This window comes from Scardinius erythrophthalmus (genome assembly GCF_964197995.2).
Source record: "Scardinius erythrophthalmus genome assembly, chromosome: 21".
Classification (NCBI taxonomy): domain Eukaryota; kingdom Metazoa; phylum Chordata; class Actinopteri; order Cypriniformes; family Leuciscidae; genus Scardinius; species Scardinius erythrophthalmus.
Genome location: NC_138241.1, coordinates 31,791,281 through 31,813,155, shown reverse-complemented (window position 1 = coordinate 31,813,155; position 21,875 = coordinate 31,791,281). Strand labels below are relative to the sequence as shown.

At 37.9% G+C, this 21,875-nt stretch overlaps 3 protein-coding genes across 4 annotated transcripts in view; 1 reads left to right on the top strand and 2 right to left on the bottom strand.

Annotated features, from left to right (window-relative positions):
* The window catches only part of smoc2 (SPARC related modular calcium binding 2), a 35,425-nt gene extending 33,028 nt beyond the window's left edge, over positions 1-2,397 (bottom strand). The window contains exon 1 of one of the 2 annotated variants that reach the window (XM_081350721.1): positions 2,117-2,397. In XM_081350721.1, the coding sequence (XP_081206847.1) occupies positions 2,117-2,188 (72 nt within the window). In that variant the 5' untranslated portion in view covers positions 2,189-2,397. The remainder of the gene's footprint in view (positions 1-2,116) is intronic. The other variant, XM_081350722.1, reaches the window with a different exon arrangement.
* Positions 2,398-4,476: 2,079 nt separating this feature from the next.
* Positions 4,477-13,706, top strand: eif3s6ip (eukaryotic translation initiation factor 3, subunit 6 interacting protein). The gene is made up of 15 exons (XM_081350517.1): positions 4,477-4,673; positions 4,873-4,915; positions 5,761-5,974; positions 6,057-6,136; positions 6,258-6,319; positions 6,461-6,530; positions 7,242-7,315; positions 7,947-8,118; positions 8,198-8,352; positions 9,327-9,497; positions 9,895-10,028; positions 10,593-10,766; positions 11,562-11,751; positions 13,218-13,298; positions 13,408-13,706. Exons 1-15 carry the CDS (start codon positions 4,635-4,637, stop codon positions 13,483-13,485), a joined length of 1,737 nt encoding a protein of 578 aa, XP_081206643.1. The 5' UTR covers positions 4,477-4,634; the 3' UTR covers positions 13,486-13,706.
* Positions 13,707-14,404: 698 nt separating this feature from the next.
* Positions 14,405-21,875, bottom strand: part of cdh23 (cadherin-related 23) — a 259,561-nt gene continuing 252,090 nt past the window's right edge. Inside the window, exons 59-68 of the mRNA XM_081350472.1 lie at positions 21,606-21,862; positions 21,373-21,470; positions 20,766-20,886; positions 20,371-20,450; positions 20,092-20,132; positions 19,903-19,963; positions 19,208-19,337; positions 18,930-19,052; positions 18,469-18,579; positions 14,405-17,448 (exon numbers count right to left, since the gene is read on the bottom strand). Coding sequence (XP_081206598.1) covers positions 17,110-17,448; positions 18,469-18,579; positions 18,930-19,052; positions 19,208-19,337; positions 19,903-19,963; positions 20,092-20,132; positions 20,371-20,450; positions 20,766-20,886; positions 21,373-21,470; positions 21,606-21,862 — 1,361 coding nt within the window. The 3' untranslated portion in view covers positions 14,405-17,109. The remainder of the gene's footprint in view (positions 17,449-18,468; positions 18,580-18,929; positions 19,053-19,207; positions 19,338-19,902; positions 19,964-20,091; positions 20,133-20,370; positions 20,451-20,765; positions 20,887-21,372; positions 21,471-21,605; positions 21,863-21,875) is intronic.

The following is a 21,875-nucleotide window of genomic DNA, read 5'->3' as shown; positions in this document are numbered from 1 at the left end:
ACTCAAACAAAAACTGAAATAAAAATGTATAAAAACATAATAAAATGACAAAACAACAAATTACTAAAACTTTAACTAAAATGACAATGTTATGTATTAAACATAAAAACTAATTCAAAATTATAATCAAAACTATGTTAGTAACTATGTCTCAATGATACTAAAATAACATTGTTCCACATGTAGCACATCTTTCTTCTTTTTTTCTTTTTTTTTTCTTTTTTTTTTTTTGCTCTGTTCATTTGATTCTCACATGTGCATTTAGCTTTGCATATTTTCAGTGCATTTGGTAAAGAACAAAATATGTGACCACAAATGGAAATGGTACCAAACAGCTGCAAAGCACATTTTATTATATACTACATTTGTTGCAACTCTTGACAGGTACACAAATATTGACCATTTAACAACATTTATGGATTAGAAAGTGGGCCGTTTCCTGTCTCACTATTGAAAGTGCAAAGCCTCTCTGGCATTCGGCAGGGCAGGGCCGGGTTGGTTGGACAGAAATGCTTAGGCTTCGAGGTCCGTCAAAGCTGCTCTGTGTCCAGGCTCTGGATGGACAAATGTGCCTGTGCATCGCTCTCTCTCTAGCGGTCATATCCCACTGGGACAAGCTACACTCACTCTCTCACTCAGTTAATGGGGAGCGGCTTCCCGCAATCAGCAGTCCTAACCTTGTGTACATAGGCAGACGTCCATGTAGAGGCCAGCGGCCGCAGGGAGGGAGAATATCTCTGTTCCCAGCACTTCGTGGGCAAAACCAAGCGCCTGCCACATACAGTATAAGGGAAAGCATGAGGTGGGTGTGCACCTGTAGCTCTCATATGTGTGTGTGTTTGTGTACTTGTACTTTGTGAGGACCGGCTTGAGTTTTAGACCATCAGAGTGAGGACAAAGACAGTAGAGTGAGGAGATTTCTTTCTGAGTCCCCTCTAAAGGCCTGTTTGAGGGTCAAGACTTAGTTTTAGGGATAAGGTTATAATTAGGTTAAGGGTAGGTTTAGGGTAAGGGTGGGTTAGACACTTAAAAAATGCTGGGTTGTTTCAACCCAACTTTGGGTCAAATATGGACAAACCCAGACGTTGGGTTAAATTTTTTAATTAAATTTTTAACCCAACGTTTGGGTTTGACCATATTTGACCCAAATTGGGTTAAAACAACCCAGCTTTTTTTAGAGTGATACGGTTAGGGTAAGGAGCTAGTGTGTGTGTGTGTGTGTGTGTGTGTGTGTGTGTGTGTGTGTGTGTGTGTGTGTGTGTGTGTGTGTGTGTGTGTGTGTGTGTGTGTGTGTGTGTGTGTGTGTGTGTGTGTGTGTGTGTGTGTGTGTGTGTGTGTGTGTGTGTGTGTGTGTGTGTGTGTGTGTGTGTGTGTGTGTGTGTGTGTGTGTGTGCGATTGTTTGAAAGAAAGCTTGTGGATCTCTGGTTACCCTCCTGAATTGTGAATGCACAAACATCACTACTCTTGAGCCTAAATAGGATTCCCATGATTACCCACCTCACCTTACTCTAGTATCCGAGCTTCTCGCTTTACAAAACAAGCACAAAGATGCTCTGAGTATAAACCCAAACCCACAGTGTGAAACCTAAAATAAACCCATTTCAAACTGGCTTATTTAGAAAACAAACACTAAACATACTTGGCCAATAAGGATTAATTCTGGATCTGATGATAAAATTAGTACTACTATATTTTACCACACTGTTAAAACTACCACAAGTTAAAATCTGCATTTACAATCAGGAATTATTTCTACCTGATCAGACACACTTTTGCTGGGGTAAATGACATATTTGTCTTGAAAAAAAAAATACAGTTAATTTTGATTGTGCCACATAAAGGCCACTGGATAAAACATTTTACAGTGTATACATTTAAAGTGTAAAAAGAAAATGAGCCTCATATTATTAGTATTGTACTGATAATACTACTACTAATATTTATAACGTCTATTTCCAGATCTATTATTAATATGATGACAACACAAAACATGTAAACAGTTAAAGACCATTAAAACAGTCAGAAATCTTATAAAACATATTTTCTTATACAGACTATTCATAGTTGTACAATAAACTATGTGAATGTGAGAGAGTATAAAGTGTGGCGACCCACCGTGAGCGCGGACAGTTTGTGCGCGTCTCCTGCGTAAAGAGCGCAGAGCAGCAGCAGGACCGAGACGCGCATCCTCACAGCTCTCCAGACGCACCAAATCCACAAAACTCTGTTCAGACACGATCGAGTCTCCAAAGTGAAGCTTAATTCCTTAAATCCCGTGCCTTCACCGCTCTTGCAGTGTGTTCTGTATAGTGCTGCTGCGGGTTGTGCTCTGTGTGTTTTCTCTGTGCGTATGAAGTGAAGCGCTCGGTTTGGACTGTCTTGACGCTCTCCTCTGCTCAAGTGCCTGTGCTGTCTGTGACTCTCTCTCTTTCTCTTTCACTCGCTCTGTGTGTGTGTGTGTGTGTGTGTGTGTGTGTGTGTGTGTGTGTGTGTGTGTGTGTGTGTGTGTGTGTGTGTGTGTGTGTGTGTGTGTGTGTGTGTGTGTGTGTGTGTGTTTATCGGATGCCCGTGCTGTAGTCGGGAGGTGAGTTTGGGCGGAATCTCTTACAGATGCTGGTAGGGGGTTCTGTCTTCTCAACAACACATGTAAATCACTCTCTGTTTGGGAAGAAGTAATAAGCTGTACTGGTTTATATATATATATATATATCCCTTTATTTTACAGTCCTGTTCCCCATGCACATACTATGTACTTATAGTAATTGCAATAACTGGGTAATAACTAGGTACTAACCCGAACCTACCCCTAAACCTATCTAACCCATGTATAGTTATATTACCCAGTACTTTCTTAGGTACACTGTAAGTACACATGTAGATAGGCCTATATAGATATATATAGTCAAATCAAAATCTATTCTGACACCTTGCTATCCTAACTTACATAAATGAACTAGTGTCCTGCACCCACTATTATTTTTTCTATAACAAAAAAATCAAAAATTATATATGGTGTCTGAACATTATTTGGTTTGACTGTAAAGGCTAGATAGACAGACATACATATAGATAGATAGATAGATAGATAGATAGATAGATAGATAGATAGATAGATAGATAGATAGATAGATAGATAGATAGATAGATAGATTGATTGATTGATAGATTGATGGATAGATGGATAGATGGATGGATGGATGGATGGATGGATGGATGGATAGATAGATAGATAGATAGATAGATAGATAGATAGATAGATAGATAGATAGATAGATTGATTGATAGATTGATGGATAGATGGATAGATGGATAGATGGATGGATGGATGGATGGATGGATGGATGGATGGATGGATAGATAGATAGATAGATAGATAGATAGATAGATAGATAGATAGATAGATAGATAGATAGATAGATAGATAGAAACATAAAATAAATAATCATAGCATTTCTGAATATTTGGATGTGCATGATGAACACATGATCTATTAACCATTAGTGATGATGTTTAAAAAAATGTATGTTCATTTACTCTTTTCATCCACAGTAAATCATCCCCCTCAGCAGCAGCATCTCTATTAATAATAACTGCAGACTCAGACTTGAAAGCCATCATCATCATCATCTTATTGTGTTTTTATTTTTTAAACACTTTGGCTTGTTTGCACTGACATGCCAGAGTGGCTTAAATAATTCAAAACACTTTGAACCGCTTTTCTCCTATTCTCTTTTTCAAGCCAAATAAGTAGACATATGGCAGCAGTTATTGAAACTCATAACAGCCTCCATTCCCACGACTGCAGAGACAGAACTACACATGTGGGATTTCAAAACCTCACTTATTTATTGTTAATTCAAAGGGCACACGTTCTATTTTTGCCTCTCGTGTTCAGCAGTGCTCAGTGAAGCATGAACTCACTCATTAAAATCATCAGATCTTCAGTATAGCCAACACTATAGAGATAGTGATTGTTGTAGACAAAATCACATTTACCCATGGTGTTTCATTACTTATCTTGTGAGCTGACGAAAAACCTCATTATAAAAGCCATATAATAATAATAATAAAAAAAAACAGCCATGAAATAAATCAGATTCGAAGTGAATGCTGCTCTTTTATAGGAACATCTGGACATCTACTGGACACATTATGATAATGCAGCTAGATATCAGTGAACATTCACCATAGAAAATATCTTGTAAAATAGGTTTAGTCCAAACCAGTTGCCTTAAGAACTAGTATGACCAGCTATCAGTAGGTTAGGGGTAGCATAATCAGTCTTACTTTTCGGTATCAAATGAGATCAATCTACGTTTTTATGTAGCCAAACTGACTGAAAAATATTGAACAGTATTACAGCAAATAATTGGATGACTAACTTGTAAGACTAGTAGTTTATGCAACTGGTCAGGATTAACCAATCAGACGTTTCTAATTTAACACTTGAAATCTGAAAGTTTACGAAAAATGATTCCGCCACTGGCCCACAATGCTTTGTGCGCTGCGGGTGCGTCACCGGAAGTATGTGCAGTGGACTTCCTCTCTCTCCTCCGCGCGTGCTTTGCGGCAGCTGTGGAGTTTATAGGTTTATTAACGAATTAAACTCCAACTAGAGGAATAAACGTTCATCATGTCTTTCCCGGCCCCGAATGAAGAGGAAGAGGTTAACGTGAGTGACTGTTTTGACACGAGAGCGTGTTTAAGAGATTAAAGCGTGTAACGTTAGCGTGTATTGATCTTAATCAATGGAGCATCGCGATCACACCAAAGTTTCATTCTCTTTGTTTATTGCAAACTTCGCCCTCACCCTGCATCTTAATGTTAACGTCAGATTAATAATTTTGTAAACTCTCTCTTTTTGTCTGCAGTATGACCCTTATTCCTACCCCACTGATTATGACTATCACACCGGTAAGTATCTGCTTAACGTTATACAGATGACAGATAAAGACAAAAACAAACAACACACACACACACACACACACACACACACACACACACACTCACATATATATATATTAGGGCTGTCAAAAGATTAATCGCATCCAAAATAAAAGTTTGTTTAAATTATATATGTGTGTGTACTGTGTATAATTAAATTTGTATATATAAATACACACACATGCTTGTATATATTTAAGAAAAATGTGTAATTTATATATATAAAAAAATATATTTATATATAATATAAATTATATATAAATATATACAGTATATGTATGCAAATATTTCTTAAATATATACATGCATGTGTGTGTATTTCTATATACAAAATAATTATACACGGTACACACACATATATTATGTAAACACAAACTTTTATTTTGGATGCGATTAATCGCGATTAATCTTTTGACAGCCCTAATATATATATATATATATATATATATATATATATATATATATATATATATATATAATTTAAATAAAAAACTATAAATATTATTAATTTAAAATAACTGTTTTCTATTTTTATATATTTTAAAATGTAATTTATTCTTGTGATTTAAAGCTGAATTTTCAGCGTCATTACTCCAGTCTTCAGTGTCCTTTGGAAATCATTCTAATATGTGGATTTGATGCTCAAAAAACATTATTATTATTATTATCAATGTTGAAAACAGTAGTGTACAATTTTTTTGGATTCAGCCTTGGTGATTAAAAATCTTACCAATCCGAAACTTTTTACCACCTCAATAAAGCTTTTGAACAGATTGATTACCTAGATGGCTATATAAAGAATGTGTCTTCTGCAGGCGACCCTAAAGCCGACCTGGCTTTTGAACGTCAGTATGAGCACCAGCAGACGTACCATGTGATCCCTGAGGTCATCAAGAACTTCCTGCAATATTTTCATAAAACCATCTCAGACCTGATCGATCAGAAGGTTTACGAGCTGCAGGCCAACCGTGTGTCCAGCGAGAGCATTGAGCAGAAGATCTACGAGATCCAGGATGTTTATGAGAACAGGTACGCAGCCGTACGGTTACGTGGACTGTTCTGATGTATGCAGGGAAATCTTGATGTATCATCATATTTGATTTGATTTCAGCTGGAATAAGCTTACAGAACGCTTCTTTAAGACGTCTCCATGGCCTGAGGCAGAAGCCATCGCTTCCCTGGTTGGTAATGGTGAGTGAATTAGATTTTTGCGGTATCCAGGAATCCGAAGCTCTTAACTTGGTGAACAGTTTGATGATGTACGTTTTTTTTTTTTTTTGCTGACTTGCAAATGTTGTTTTGTCTGTTACAGATGCAGTTTTCTTGATCCTTTACAAGGAGCTGTACTACAGGCACATCTACGCCAAAGTCAGCGTGAGTGTGTTTGCTCATCTGTCTTGTTAGTGTTATAGTCAAGAAAATTCTTGTGTACCAAAATACCCAAAAATATACATATATATATACTGAAGCCCTAGATTAAGCTTCAGCTCTTGTCATGTGTCTTCTCATCTGTAGGGAGGTCCAACTCTCGACCAGAGGTTTGAGTCCTATTATAATTACTGCAACCTCTTCAACTACATCCTCAGTGAGTCCAAACACCAGTACATGTGATGGAATATGGTTTGGGTGATATTTCAGACATGTGTGATGATATAAAATTAAGCAGCATTGCAATCATTTTATTTGGCCATTCAATTTCCTAAACAATGTATTTTTAAATGGTAGATTTTTACTGGCTTATTTTTGCAGTAAACATAAATATTGAGTTATATAGCTAATATGTCTTGATGTGTGGTCTGTTAAATTAATGATTAATTTTAATAATTAATTTAAAAAAATCTATCAATATCTGCTGTTTTCCATATAAACTACCACTCAAATTGTTGGGGTCAGTAAAACATTTATTTTATTCAGCAAGGACAGTTACATTGACATTTAAAGACATTTGTAATGATACAAAAGTGTTCTAATGTTTCTTTAAACAGAATTTGGCTGCTGAAAATTCAGCTTTGCCATCACAGGAATATGTTTTTAAATATATTAAAATAAAAAACTTATTTTAAATTAGAGTATAGTTCACAATATTATTTTTTGATTGTATTATTGTTCAAATAAATGCAGCCTTTGTAAGCCACTGTTTTCAGAAACATTACAGAATCATACAGACTCCAAACTTTTAAACGGTAGTGTATGTTGAATATTGTTTAATTCATATCGTCATAGATCCTGAGTTTGAGTAGGTTTAAATATGAGCTTGTTTTACATCAGCACATTTAATGTGGTGTATTGTTCTCAGATGCTGATGGACCGGCACCTCTGGAGCTTCCTAACCAGTGGCTGTGGGACATCATCGATGAGTTCATTTACCAGGTAAGAGCGAAGCGCCTGTGGTTAAGGAGACTGTTGGTCCTCAAAAGCCCTCTGTGTTACTGATGTGTTCATGGAAAAGTGAAAAGCTTTATATCTCTTAAAGGGGTCATCGGATGCAAAATTCACTTGTATATGTTGTTAGCATATAAATGTCTTTGCAGTGTGTGGACACAACCACCATACAATGAAAAAAAATCCATTCACTCCTTTTTTTTTATACTCTCAATAATCAAGTCGTTTGGATTTTCTGAGGAATATGATGTCATATTGCTAATGCTCCGCCCACGACAGCTGACGGACTGTCCCTTATTAGCATATTTTCGCCCTCAGCCATTTGTATACTGTCCGCCAAGTAAGCTCTATATGTGTCTTGTGTCGACACGCCCCATGGAAGAGAGGGGTGGGGTGAGCAGTTGCTCATTATCATTTAAAGAGACATGCACCGAAACGGGTCGCTGTGAACAGAGTTGTTTTTGAGGAGGTAAAAGGGTGTTGTTTTACACAACCACTGAAGAATTTTAACCAAATTATGTTACAAACTTTACATGAAGACCCTAAAGAATCATAACAACTTGTTGAAAATGGGCATCCGATGACCCCTTTAACATTTCTCTCTGTCTCTGTTTTGCAGTTCCAGTCATTCAGTCAGTATCGCTGTAAGACTGCCAAGAAATCAGAAGAAGAGATTGAATTCCTGAGGAACAATCCCAAGATCTGGAACGTTCACAGCGTGCTGAATGTTCTTCACTCTCTGGTGGACAAGAGCAACATCAACCGTCAGCTGGAGGTGTACACCAGCGGAGGTGAAAGACGTCAGCCGGCCCTCACACACACCTGCTTCTTTATCCAGATCTCAGTGTGACGCTGGTGTCTCTGTTACAGGTGACCCTGAGTCAGTGGCTGGAGAATACGGCCGTCACTCGCTCTATAAGATGTTGGGTTATTTCAGTCTGGTGGGTTTACTGAGGCTTCACTCTCTGCTGGGCGATTACTATCAGGCCATCAAAGTCCTTGAGAACATCGAACTCAACAAGAAGGTAATAAAACAGCCCAGCACCCGTGTTACTTTAGTTTTTTTTATTTAAGGGGCCATTTACACAACCGTTTTTTGGGGGCCTTAAAACACAAACTTTTGAAAACGAGACCGTTATCATCTCTGTGTAAACTACAAAAACACGAATTTGTGAAAACGGTGACGTCATGTGCATGCGTATCACGTGTTCAGTCTATAGGTGCATAGTTTTTCTTTACAAAGCGCCATCGCCAACTACTGGCCTGGCAGCAGAATACAGCGTTTTTTGTTGTTTTTGCGACTCAATTTGTACTGGGATTGTTTTGACAACGTCGTCTGTACGTGAAAAAACGCAAAGGAAAAACTACATTTTTAGTACATGGTTTTCATGAAAACATACCCTTGAGTTTATCATAGTTTTGTTCATATTTTTAGTTTACACAGCCTAAAGGGAAATGGTGATGGGAGAAAAATTATACGAGAAAAAAAGTTTGCAAGAAAAACGCAATTTCTCGGGGGAATGGAAATGTTTTGCGAAATATAATTTTTCCTCCCATCTCATTTTTTAATTTTTTTTTTCACCACCATGTCCTGGCTCTGTATGTATTAGCTTTTATTTTTATACTATTAGATGTTAATTTCAGTAAAATGTTTAGCAATTTGGTTATATGCATTCTATTCGTTTTTTTTTATATATTTTTTTTATATTATGTAGGTTTAATTATTTTTATTTCCATTTGTTCAGTTTTAGTTGTTTATTTTCAGGTAATAATTTTAATGCTTCAACTTAAACTTATTTCAGTTTATTGTCAAGGCAATATTTTTAAGTTTTTCAACTAATACTTATTTATATGAGCTTTATTTAAATGATCAGAAATGTTTTTAATAGTTGTAGTTTTAGTGAATGATGATAACCCTGTCCAGCAGCACTGGCACTGTCTATGGATGTCTGGTAGTTTTATGTGTCAGTATGATAATGTTGTTCATGTTGTGTTTCAGAGCATGTATTCACGCGTGCCTGAGTGTCAGATCACCACCTACTACTATGTGGGGTTCGCGTATCTGATGATGAGACGCTATCAGGACGCCATCCGTGTCTTCGCCAACATCCTGCTCTACATTCAGAGGACCAGAAACATGTTCCAGAGAACCACCTACAAATATGAGATGGTCAGTGAATTTAAAATCAAAAGTATTTGTTCCATTTGCATAATTTTTGTTGTACTGCTTCATTATGTTGTATGCTGATTTAAATAAAACAAAAAAGCAATGTATTATAGTATTTTATTTACTGTAAAATAGCTGGTTAACATCTTAAAGGTGCTGCATTTTTTTTTGTGTGTGTGTGTGTGTGTGTGTGTGTGTGTGTGTGTGTGTGTGTGTGTGTGTGTGTGTGTGTGTGTGTGTGAGACTGGGTAAAATCTCATGAGCCAGTCCTGATGTTTGTGCATTATTATTCCTGGTGTTATACTTGAGATTGAATTGGTTGCGTTCTGCTGTACTATCTATTATATGCTGTCATAATGGTGTGATATTTAATCTAAATCATGTATTGTGTGATGCTCAGATTAATAAACAGAACGAGCAGATGCACGGACTGCTGGCCATCGCTCTCACCATGTACCCCATGCGCATCGACGAGAGCATTCACACACAGCTCCGCGAGAAATACGGAGACAAGATGCTCCGCATGCAGAAAGGGTAAGAACGCAAACACATTATCTATTAAAGTTATATTTATATACTACATATTTGTGATTGGTACGATTTTTTCCATGTTTTTGAATTAAGTCTTTAATGCTCTTCAAGGCTGCATCTATTTGACTTGTTTGCCGTAATATTAACAGTAATATTGTGAAAATATTTATAAAATAATACTTTTCTATTTTAATTTATTTTAAAATGTAATTTTATTCCTGTGATCAAAGCTGAATTTTCAGCATTCCTCAGTGTCACATGATCCTTCAGATCATCATTCTCATGCTGATTTGCTGCTCAAGAAACATTTATGAATATTATCAATGTTGAAAACAGTTGTGCTGCTTAATGTTTTTGTGGAAACCATGATTATTATTTTATTTTTTTCATTTATTTGATAGAGAAATTATTTGTTTTAATTTATAAAGACATTATAAATGTCTTTACTGTCAGTTGATGAATTTATTATATTACTGAATAAAAGTATTAAAGAATTACACACATACATGTGTATCTGTAATATACACGGCATCTAAACAGTTCTGATTGTTTCCCCCTCTTGTTCAGAGATCTACAGGTGTTTGAGGAGTTGTTCAGTTTTGCCTGCCCCAAGTTCCTGTCACCTGTAGTTCCAAACTATGATAACGTTAATCCAAATTACCACAAAGAGCCATTCCAGCAGCAGCTCAAAGTGTTTGCAGAGGAGGTGCAGCAGCAGGCGCAGCTCTCCACCATCCGCAGGTACAACACCCTTTATTTCACGATTACGCCAGTTGTGTCTGGAGGAACAAGAATTATATGCTGTGTCTGGTCCTGGAATTAGCAGATATTCATGGTATATTTATAATTTAGAAACATTAGGGGCTTTTGCACCACATAGCTCTAGGAACTCAGTTTTAGGAACTATCCACCAGGGCGGTTCCCAAACAGCTAATTTCCCCCCAGGACCATTTTCCTGGTTGCATTCGGACCGGTTAAGCGTGACGTTTACAGACATCCACAGCTGGGGGATAGAGGACGCAGATCGCGTTTGGACAGTCAATGTACACTTGTGTCACTGGTAGTTGTTATTGTGCTGGGTTAGACCCTACTCTGAAGTAGGAGAGATAATTTAGTTCCCCAAAAACAAGTTCCTTGAACTAAAATCGTTCCTAGTTCCTGTGGTGCAAACACGCCAAAAACCGGGTACTTCCACCAGTAGTTCTAGGAACTATAGAAATTGTCCTCTGGTGCAAAGCCCCTATTGTGAATATTGTGTAATACTTAAATGTGCTTTTTATTTGAACATTAGGTTCCCTGTTCCTGTGTTTTGTTACATTGGTGATTAAAAATTATTCTATTCTAAAAGCATTCCGTAAATATCTTAATACCTTAAATTCTATTTATATATCTTATATTTTAGCTTCTAATTTTTTTTTTTCAAATCTACCCAGCATCAGCTTGAATTTATCTAGAATTCTATTGCCCAGCCATATTTGCAGCTGGAGGATGTTGGTTGTTATAAAACTCCTCCGCTGACCCGTGTGTTTCTCTCAGTTTCCTGAAGCTCTACACCACTATGCCAGTGGCCAAACTGGCCGGATTCCTGGACATGTCTGAGCAGGAGTTCCGGATCCAGCTGCTGGTCTTCAAACACAAGATGAAGAACTTGGTGTGGACCAGTGGCATCTCTGCTCTGGACGGAGAGTTTCAGTCTGCATCTGAGGTCGACTTTTACATCGACAAGGTGTGTGTGTGTGTGTGTGTGTGTGTGTTTGTGTGTGTTGACTCAGGCAGTTCTAGTTTAAAGACAAAAACGCAAAGTTAAGTTTTCATTTCAATTTTAGCTTTTAATTATTTATTTTACATACTGGACATTTATACGGTAAATATTTTTTTTCCAAATTGTTTTATTACAATTTTTTAAATATTTTAAGTCCCCATGAAATCAAAAGTGAAGTTGTTTGGCTTTAGTATGAATATGTTAACCTTGCTGTCTATAAGCTAGTGTGCTCCAGAACTGACACAATTTACATTTAGAAGAAATAAGATTTTCTGTCTAATCAAATGCTCTCTAGAATCGCGCGAGTCGACGCAGACCAGAAGACGTATCGGACCCATTTAAATTCTGCACAGAATGCTGTATTTTAAAGCGATATGGAAGAGATTGGGAGGAAACTGCGGCTTTACCGAGCTCAACGGCTCCGGCCGAGCTGTCATATAAACAAAACGCTATTGGCTATTTTAAAGGAACACTCCACCGTTTTTTTAAATAGGGCTTATTCACATTCTTTCCTACATTTAGATAGGTGGGCAAATGCATTTTTGTCTCAGTGCATGCATTGTTTTAGTTTGACAGGGTCGGCGCTAGCTTAGCTTAGCATAATGAATGGAATCCTTTGTTGCCAGCTAGCATGTCCTGAGTAAAAGTGATATAAAAAAAAAATAAAACCACCTAATTACTTCTTGTGGCCTGCGTATTCACAACGAGTACAAATAGTGATGCAGATTAACACTAGGCGATTTCCTATGCAGATATTGACTTGGGACTATATTAGGGGGAAGCACAGGCGAAGCACAGCTACTTAGGCGCAGAGATATCACACCCAAGTAGCAGTGCTTCGCCTGTGCTTCCCCCTAATATAGTCCTTAATATATAAGTCAATATCTGCCTAGGAAATCACCTAGTGTTAATCTACATCGCTATTTGTACTTGTTGTGAATACGCAGGCCACAAGAAGTAATTAGTTTTTTTTTTTTTTTATATCACTTTTACTCAGGACATGCTAGCTGGCAACAAAGGATTCCATTCATTATGCTAAGCTAAGCTAGCGCCGACCCTGTCAAACTAAAACAATGCATGCACTGAGACAAAAATGCATTTGCCCACCTATCTAAATGTAGGAAAGAATGTGAATAAGCCCTATTTCAAAAAACGGTGGAGTGTTCCTTTATAAAAGGAACTGTCTTCCCGCCCTGTCTTCCTGTTTCAGTGGAAATTACGTCAACACACTGAATAATCCTGCGCATTTCAGTGGGCCTTTAATTGGCTGGATGTTTCTCTATGATATGATCTTGAAATATCTCAAACAACTTGAAGATCTAAAAGTCTTAAAGATCTATAGCAAATATATTTTCATTCTGAATGTTTTCACTGATGAAATAATGATCTTTGTGAGTGGACTAAAAAAAGATCACATTGTCTTCCATCAGGATATGATCCATATTGCAGACACCAAGGTTGCCCGTCGCTATGGAGATTTCTTTATCCGACAGATCCACAAGTTTGAGGAGGTACACTTCAATTATTTTTCAAACTTACATACTCTTACATAAACTAATTGCAAAAGGAAATGTATAATGTTTTGTTGTATTTAACATTTTGCCTTTTCATGTTCTGTAGCTTAACCGGACGCTGAAGAAAATGCCTCTGGCATCCGGCACCTCGGCTACGACCAGCTCCACATCACGAGCCACATAATGCAGATCCTATCAGAAGTTTCTCAACTAATTAGAAGTGTGATATCCATCAATCACAGGCCGACCCAGACTTCTCAACTGAACCAGTCGGAGACCATTTCTGAACTATAATACCATCCCACTCAGCTTCACTGACACGCTCTGGTGTGTCAAAAACAAGCAAAGCTGTTGGAAGTCTTTCTAATGCTTTTTTCTAAGTCAATAAAGTTTGATGTGGCTGAACTCTAGTTTGGAGTGTTTTTGTTTTTTTGAGTTTTCATATTACATATAGTGGACCTGAAACAGTTATGGTAATTATGCATAAATTATCACATTGAATAACTTCAGAAGATTTACAGCGTACCCAAGTTTCGTGATTAGGCTGTAAAGTCATTACTAATGTACAATAAACATTATTGTCATGTTTGTTTGTATTTGACTGGCATTAAAAAAAAAAAAGGTCTTGAAAGCACCTGATGCTATTTTGATTAAAGATAATGGGTGAACATTAGGTACACTGATAAAAATTAATATAAAAAATAACAATAGTCCATTTTGATTTCAAGCATATGTGCACGCTTATTACTGCCAGAAGATGGCAGTAGAATCTATTAATATAGTAAGGCAGGATCATAAAAATGAAATTTTCTTTGGGCTTTGGGCTGACAATAGATTCCTATACAACAAAATATATCTTGCACTGTGACAACAGTAGGAATCTGGATGTTTTAATCTTTTAACTTTTCCAGATTTTAATAGCCTACACTAGCCAATATGAACTAGTCTGAGAAAATTCATTTTGTCAGTGCAGCGTGTGCATCATGTAAGGGCCACTTTACACTTTAATATCCTGCTGGGCTTCAATACGTAAAGGAATGCCGTCCTTGTGACGACTGTTGCTTTGGTCAATATGTTATCATCATCTTCAGGACCTTGAGGCAAAACTGCATATTTCCTTTATTCAAACAGGATCCACAAAGATTTTCCATCCACAGCCTCAACGCTTAGACAATATGACAAAAAAAATTTACAAAAAAAGGGGGAATAGGGCCTATAAAAAAATAATGCCATACAACACACACGTCTCAAATAATCTGGTATAAAATATTGAAAAATAAATACACTTAAATACAACCATTTACACTCAACTGTTTGGTAGGTCAGCATTTTCTTTTCCAAAAATATCTTTTATATTCTTTATTTTTATATATCAAAAAAGTCAAATAAAATAAAAACATGGTATTTCCCCCCCTCTTAAGTGGCAGTGTTCTGTCATATTTTAACAGGTTGACTTTTTTTAAAAAGTTCAAATTGAGTTATGGCATCTCATGAACCTTACAAGCACTACAAGTGAAACACTGCCGTGTTTATTAAAACCATAACACATGACAAGTCCCTCAGTTCAAGCAAAAACAAAATGATTTTTTTTCTTTTTTCTTTGCGGTTCACTTGACCAGACACAAACCTCCGGCCTCAGTAAGTTCAAGTGGAAACAGTGTTAGGTCTGCTGACTGGGTTTCCTCATTGGTCCATGAAACGTCTTTTTGTCCTTTTTTTTTTTTTTTTTTATGCAGATTACACTTTTTTCAGACAGTTCAAAATGTGAAACAAAGTTCATTAGGTGATTTCTGTAAAGTCTTAAATCCGGTCTGTAAAGGACATCGGTACAGAGCAGCTTGCAGTACAGTCCATTTCCTTGTGGTCTTTTCCTTTTTATAGGAGATGGGCTTTTCACACTTAACTGTTAACCCAGGCTAAAAAATGTATTCACATTGTTAATAACATTGATCAGACAAGAACAGCACACATCGCATATATCGGCCACATATCGGTATCAGCCTATTTATGGTCATTTTTAATGTTATCATTATCGGCCCAATAAGAAAATTTGGCCGATATATTAAAGCCGATAGAAAATGTATTATTTCCTTCAGCTGAGACTCTTCAGATGCGCACTGTTCGCCATGATGGTTTTGAACTGCTTGAAATATGATTGGAATCACTTCAAAAAAGAATAATCAGTTATGTGCAACATGTGCTGTCATATAGACTATAATTGTGCTCTTGGGACATGGCTTTTAATGGTGAGACTTCTTGAAATAAGGCTCTCAAAAACTATATAAAAATTTGGATTTAGTTTTATCGGCTAACATATCGGTTATCAGCTTTCAAATATAAAGAATTATCAGTTATCAGCATCGGCCAAAATGTTCATATCGGTGCATCCGTATCTAAAACCCACTGTTTGTCTTATAGTTAAAGTGTCATTTTTGGAAATGTTTAAAGATGGCATAGTCTTCTTCTCTTTTATGACATGTATATCCTAGTGAAATGGCTTCTCAAACCAGAAGAAATGACAGGCGGGACTTGATTTTGACTATGGGGAATTGATTGGATGGTTGTGGTTTGCTATTGGTGGACAGGTCGTAACTCACACGAGTAAACACGCGCCTCGCGCCAGTAAACACGACATCAGAGAAGAGAAGAGATGTTGCTGCAAGAGGGAGGGGAAGTTATTTTGATGAGTTCAGCTTGAGTACCACATGTCAGAATATTTACATGATAGCACTACTACTTGGAAAACACTGTGACACCATCTGTATTTTGAGGAATGGGTACAGTGGCTGCATTTAAGTCCAAATTTTTGATGTCCTTCCCTCGCTAACTTCCATCTCGTTCACTCGGATGTACGTCATTGCTTCTGTTGCACGAGTGCCCACTACTGGCGGAACCCTTGTAATGTGTCTAAATAGAACATTGTAGGTTAGATCCCTTGAAAAGACAAGGCAATATTAGCTAAGCTAACAGCGTGCGCCATTTTTCAACCAATGGCAGACAGGGGAACTGTTTGGGATGCCTGCACCAAAACAGTGAACATTTTTGCCATTCTGCTTTGTGAACTTGAACACCTCACCTTTAAGTCTTCAGAAATATATTATAGATAAAAAAAAACACATAAAAAATCAATAAAATAATACTGTTTCTTAATCTCTCCAGTTAACATGTTTACCATCACCGTTCAACATTTTTAAATATCAACTTTTCTACTAAACAGTGTAAAAAGATACTTCCGGCGACCATATGAATATTTGAATGATTTAATTTACGATTGGTTGTTTGTTGCTAAACTCCTCAATAATTACTATAACGACACTGTTTCACACTATATACCCCTGGCACTGCAATATACAGTACTGACCCTGTTCTGGCTTCAGTTAAACACTTTTCCAACTTACAAGTGTGAAATGTGGCTTAACCCCGGGTTAATTGTGATGTGAAAAGCCCTAGAGATATAGTACTCTCATAAGCAGTTCAAATTGTTCATTATACAAACATCACCACGTTATTCACTGGTGCCCCTTTCAAATATGAAAAAGTAACTAAATAAAAACTAGTGTCCGTGTTCGGCCTTCCACTGGTCTGAGAGTGCATTCGTTTCTCATGGTGTAGTTTGAGTGTGTGTGGTTAAAGTCTTAGTGACTCTTTGACTAGCCCAGACAAGATAAACTGCCCTTGTTTAGGTCGTTCCCGGTCTACACACACATCTACACCTCCTCACACCTGGCCCTTACAAACCTCAGGAAAACAAAGAGCCAGGAGTGGCGTGCACCCTGTTGTTTTCTCAGACCAGCGAGGCCTCGGCTAGTCATAACTCTGTGATCTCTAACGGACTCTCGGACAGAGTGTCGCTGCCCTTGTTTCTGTGTAAAGGTGTTGATTTAGCGGATTCTGTTCGGGCGTTGCGTTCGGCATACAGTCCGCCGTCTGCGTGCAAAGCTTCAAGGGAGCGTGCCAGAGCCCGCTGGTCGTCTTCAGGCAGGCTGTTGAGGTCAGAGGTCAAAAGCGTGCCCGTGCTGCCGTGAACCGCGTGCACCCCGTCAGGACCCCTGAGCTCGATCGGGAGCTTGTGCTTGAAGCGAAGGGTTCCTCGACCCCCGACACCAATGCGCTCATCGTCCTCATCATCCAGGTCACTTTGGATCAGCTGAGAGAGGAGAACATGGATGGATGAAATGATGCAATATTAGAGTGATGAATGCATGCATGGTGGCATGGAATTATAGATAGATGTATATGATGGATGGATGGGTTGGTTGGTTGATGGATGGAAGGAATGATGGATAAAATGAGGAATGGATGGATGCAATATTAGAGTGATGAATGCATGTAGGGTGTGATGAAATTATAGATGCAAACATGAAAGCATGGATTAATGGGTTGATTGGTTGATAGATGATTGAATGAATTTACAGATTGGTGGATGGATGCATGATGGATGGATAGAAGGAATTAAAGATACAATGATGAATGGATGAATTCGTGTGGGATTATTGATTGGTAGATGCATAAATTAATAGATGGACACATGATGGGTAAATAGAAAAACATGGATGGAATGATGGATCATTGAATGGATTTATGGATTGGTGGATGGACGAATGATGGGAGGATAGAATGAATGATGGATGCAATTTTGAATGGATGAATGTATGAATGGTGGGATGGAATTATGGACAGATGCAATCATAGATGAATGCGTGAAATTATGGATTAGTAGATGCATGGATGGTTAAATGGATGAATGATGGGTGGATAGAATGAAGAATGGATGAAATAACACAGTAGATAAATGATGATATGGATTAAATAATAGATTGATGCAATGAATTATAGATTGGTAGACAATGGATTCAAGAAAAGGTAAGGAAGAAGAAGAAAAATATTAACAACAGAAAAACTCACGACTTTACAGCAGTTTTAGCGGAAACACCAAGTGAGAGCAGCAAACACATCAGTGAAGCAGTGAAGAGCAAGTAAGCAGGCTGTGAAACAGCCTGGGAAACATTAGCAGGGTCACATGACTCGGTGTGGAGAACACAGATCTCTCTGGACAGCAGAAGAACCCAGGGTTTCTATTGATAGGACAGGGTGGAGACAGTCAGCCAGCAGTGAGTAAGAGGGGTGTAGAAGAAGAGCAAATACAGCACCCTGTCACACCGCCCACCTCTGTGACTGATGATTGGTCACCGTGGCTTGTTGACTTGGTGACCAGACGAGCAGCAAACAGCTTTTTGAGTCTCAGGTAGTCATCCAGAACCACATTGAGTAGCGAGCCCTGATTGGATGGCAGCATTGGTCATGTGGTGTCTTATGAACTAAATCCTAACTCATTAAGAATTCATTCAGAACATGATCTCACTTCACATTATGCTTAAGGGTCGCACAATTTTTGACAAAATAACACCATAAATGGCGATTCTAAACTCAAAATGCATTTGAAATATGTTATCGTATGAGTTTGTGTCTATGAATCAGGCTTCAAAAAGCACTGAAGCTCTATGATGATCCCATCTTCTGTTTGTTCATGTTTGTTTCATTTGGTTGGCCTTGTTTATGTACTCCAGCCTTAACAGCTTTATCAGAAACTCTTGAGTTAGATGTTAGATTTGTAGTGCGTGTTCTAACCTTGATGGGTCCCTCTCTCATGATTTGCCCTAGTTTGGCAATGTTGTCATACTCCTGAATAGCAGCTCGTAGATATCTGTCATCCTCTGGTTTAGAGGCCTGAGGCTCACGTCCAAATGTACCCTATGGAAGAAAAGAAATATATTCAGTACCCTATAAAGTCAAGATGTCAATTTAGGCTCTACAAAGGCAAGATATCAGTTCCGTACTTTACAAAGAGAAGGTTTATGTTCTTGTGACGTGGCATGATTCTGACAGTGTTTCTGTGTGCGAGTTACGTGTGTGCGAGCCGGGCTGTTCCAGAGGTCGGCGATGTCACTCAGGTCTTCAGGAAGATCATCCTCATGCTCCGCCTGTGCAGCTAACTCCAGATTCCTGCAGAAAGGATCCAGCCACACTGGATTCGCTCTATAAACACATACAGAGAAAGAGAAGCATTGTGATACAGATAATAACCAACTCTTTATTTTTAAATATTTGAATGTTGTCACATACAGTAAGTGTATTTTATGTTTTGTCACACATGTGACTATTTTAGCAGTCTGGAGCCCTGCTAACATATATTCTCAGCACAGTTGTCTAACCACGCTGAACTGTGCTGGTAGAATTGTGCTGGTAGGATTGGTCATTTCTCTGTAGCAGGCCAAGCGTGCTATTTTGCGAAGTAAATAAGTTAATAGTTAATAATACAATTTTTAAAAATACCTGATCATCCTCCATAACGCAGTCGCTATTTACTTCTCATACCATCTGTAAACTCTTGTGTTACCGATGCAAAGACTGACAGATTTGTATTACATTCCAAAGAGCTCCGTTATCAGCCCGACAGTGGAAAATGAAACCATATCTGTAATGGCTGTACCGGATCGGCACGGAATGGAATGTTTAAGCAAAGAACGGTTTGGCCTGATGGTAGGAAAAGCGGCTACATAAAAAGGCTCACATCACCAACATCGTTCTATCGCTGACTCACCCTTCAAACGTGTACTTGTTAGTGTTCGGCATATCCAGAATATCCATCAACCCCTGATTTCCTGCAGATAGAGAGAGATTACAGTAACAACAACACTAACACAAAGCCATATTTATCCAACTTCAACATGTGTGAGGATTAGTCTCTGCTTCCTCCAATTGGAGGGATGGGACATTCCCAGCATTTTACCTGTGGAGCCGGCAACAATAGCCTTCAGCTTCCTTTTGTGCCTGTTTAAAACACAAACCAAAACCTTTAATGCTTATAACAGAACCACAGATAACATGAGTTATCTCAACAGGAAGTGAGTGAACATGCCAAGTGGCAGAAGAGGATCTTATGTGTTCCTTCTTTCAATGAGAATCTAATGCACCTTCTCTAAAAAATCTAACAATTGTTAAGTGCTCTGACTAATCTCAGTTCATTCAGAATGTAATACATGACATAATCTGTTCTTAAAATACTCACACTGTGCGGTAATACCAGTTCATCAGGATAAACAACATGGCAGCAAGGAAGAGTAAAACTGCCAAGATGATAATGGCCATCTGGAAGAGATAAAGAGGTGTTCGTTCTGCAGCCGTTTGCATAAACATAGCCATAATGTTAAGACAGTGTCTTAAGTTCTAGTATGACCTACTAGCAGTTAGTCAGGGGCAGTCAGTCTTAGTTTTCGGTATCAAAGTAGGCTTATCTACGTTTTTATGTAACTGATTTAAAAAAGCTATGAACCGTCTTAAAGAAAATAAATTGATGTCTAACTTGTAAGACTAGTCTTAGAGGTTTATGCAACCGGCCCCTGGGTATAATGTATTCTTGATACAGCAAATACACTGAATACAAATACACACACACGCACACACCTGTAAGGTGGTGAGGTCATCAGGTGCGCGTGCAGTCACGGCAGGCTGAACGTCCAAAACGTTGTAGTTTCTAAACAGATTCCTCAACTGCTCCATGTTCTCATCGATCATTTGAATCACCCTGAAAACCAATAAATCAGTTCAGTGAATCAATCGTCCTCAATGGATCGAAGTAACCGTGGATGAGAGTATTCCAAGGCAAGAAGTCATCACTGTATTTGGATGTTGCTATGGAAGTACATTTATTTATTTTTTAGTTTTGAACATGCAATTAACAATATTTTTATGATGGACTGTCATAGTGCAGAAATGAAAGTCAGGATCTTGATCAAGGGTAAAAAAACCTAATATCTAAAAACAACCTCAAAATCTCATTAAAATCATTAAAAAAAGATAACGCTCTGGTAAGAAATTTGAATGTGACCATGCAACAAAATAATATTTAAAACATTATTTAATACTATTTATGAAACCATCTATTATACAAATAATATTTTATTTAATTGCTTTTAAAAATATGTTATTTTAATAAGAAGCAACCCCTGGGACAAAGTTCAAGAAACAACTAATTGACATGCATTGGTCATGTTTGGTATATAACTCTTACTTTTCCACATCCAGAATACGGTTTGTCTGCTTGTTGACCACATGAATCAGAACATCAGTTTGAGCAAAGTTCACTCTTCCCTTCTTATCCACATGAAACTATGGGAATGAAATATCTGAATTAACTCATTTGCATGGCCATGACAGGAGAAATATCGGATATAACTTTGTACAGATTGGCGAGTAATCTTATTTCTCACAATATGAATAATGACAGAACAAACATACATATACCTGTACGTCATCAGTGTTGACTATGGCTCCCGTGATGTTTGAGAGCAGGTTTATAAACTCCTCCTGAAACAGCCGGACACGCTCCGGTATCTCATTAATGACGATTTTCACCCGCTGGTCATCTCTCAGAATGTAAATGCCCACCAGAGCCACGTCACTGTGTCCTGCCAGATCTCTCGCCAGCACCTCCACCACAAAATAACCCGGATCATACGCCATGAACAGGTCAAACGTTCGGATGATTCCATCAGTCTCACCTGAAAAGAAAGA

What these genes read in the sequence shown, in the direction of transcription:
- eif3s6ip (XM_081350517.1), top strand. Translation starts at nt 4,635, where the DNA reads ATGTCTTTCCCGGCCCCGAATGAAGAGGAAGAGGTTAAC. An exon ending in ACATCTACGCCAAAGTCAGC is followed by an intron (nt 6,320 to 6,460) that starts GTGAGTGTGTTT and finishes TCTCATCTGTAG; the next exon opens with GGAGGTCCAACTCTCGACCA. An exon ending in CCTCTTCAACTACATCCTCA is followed by an intron (nt 6,531 to 7,241) that starts GTGAGTCCAAAC and finishes TATTGTTCTCAG; the next exon opens with ATGCTGATGGACCGGCACCT.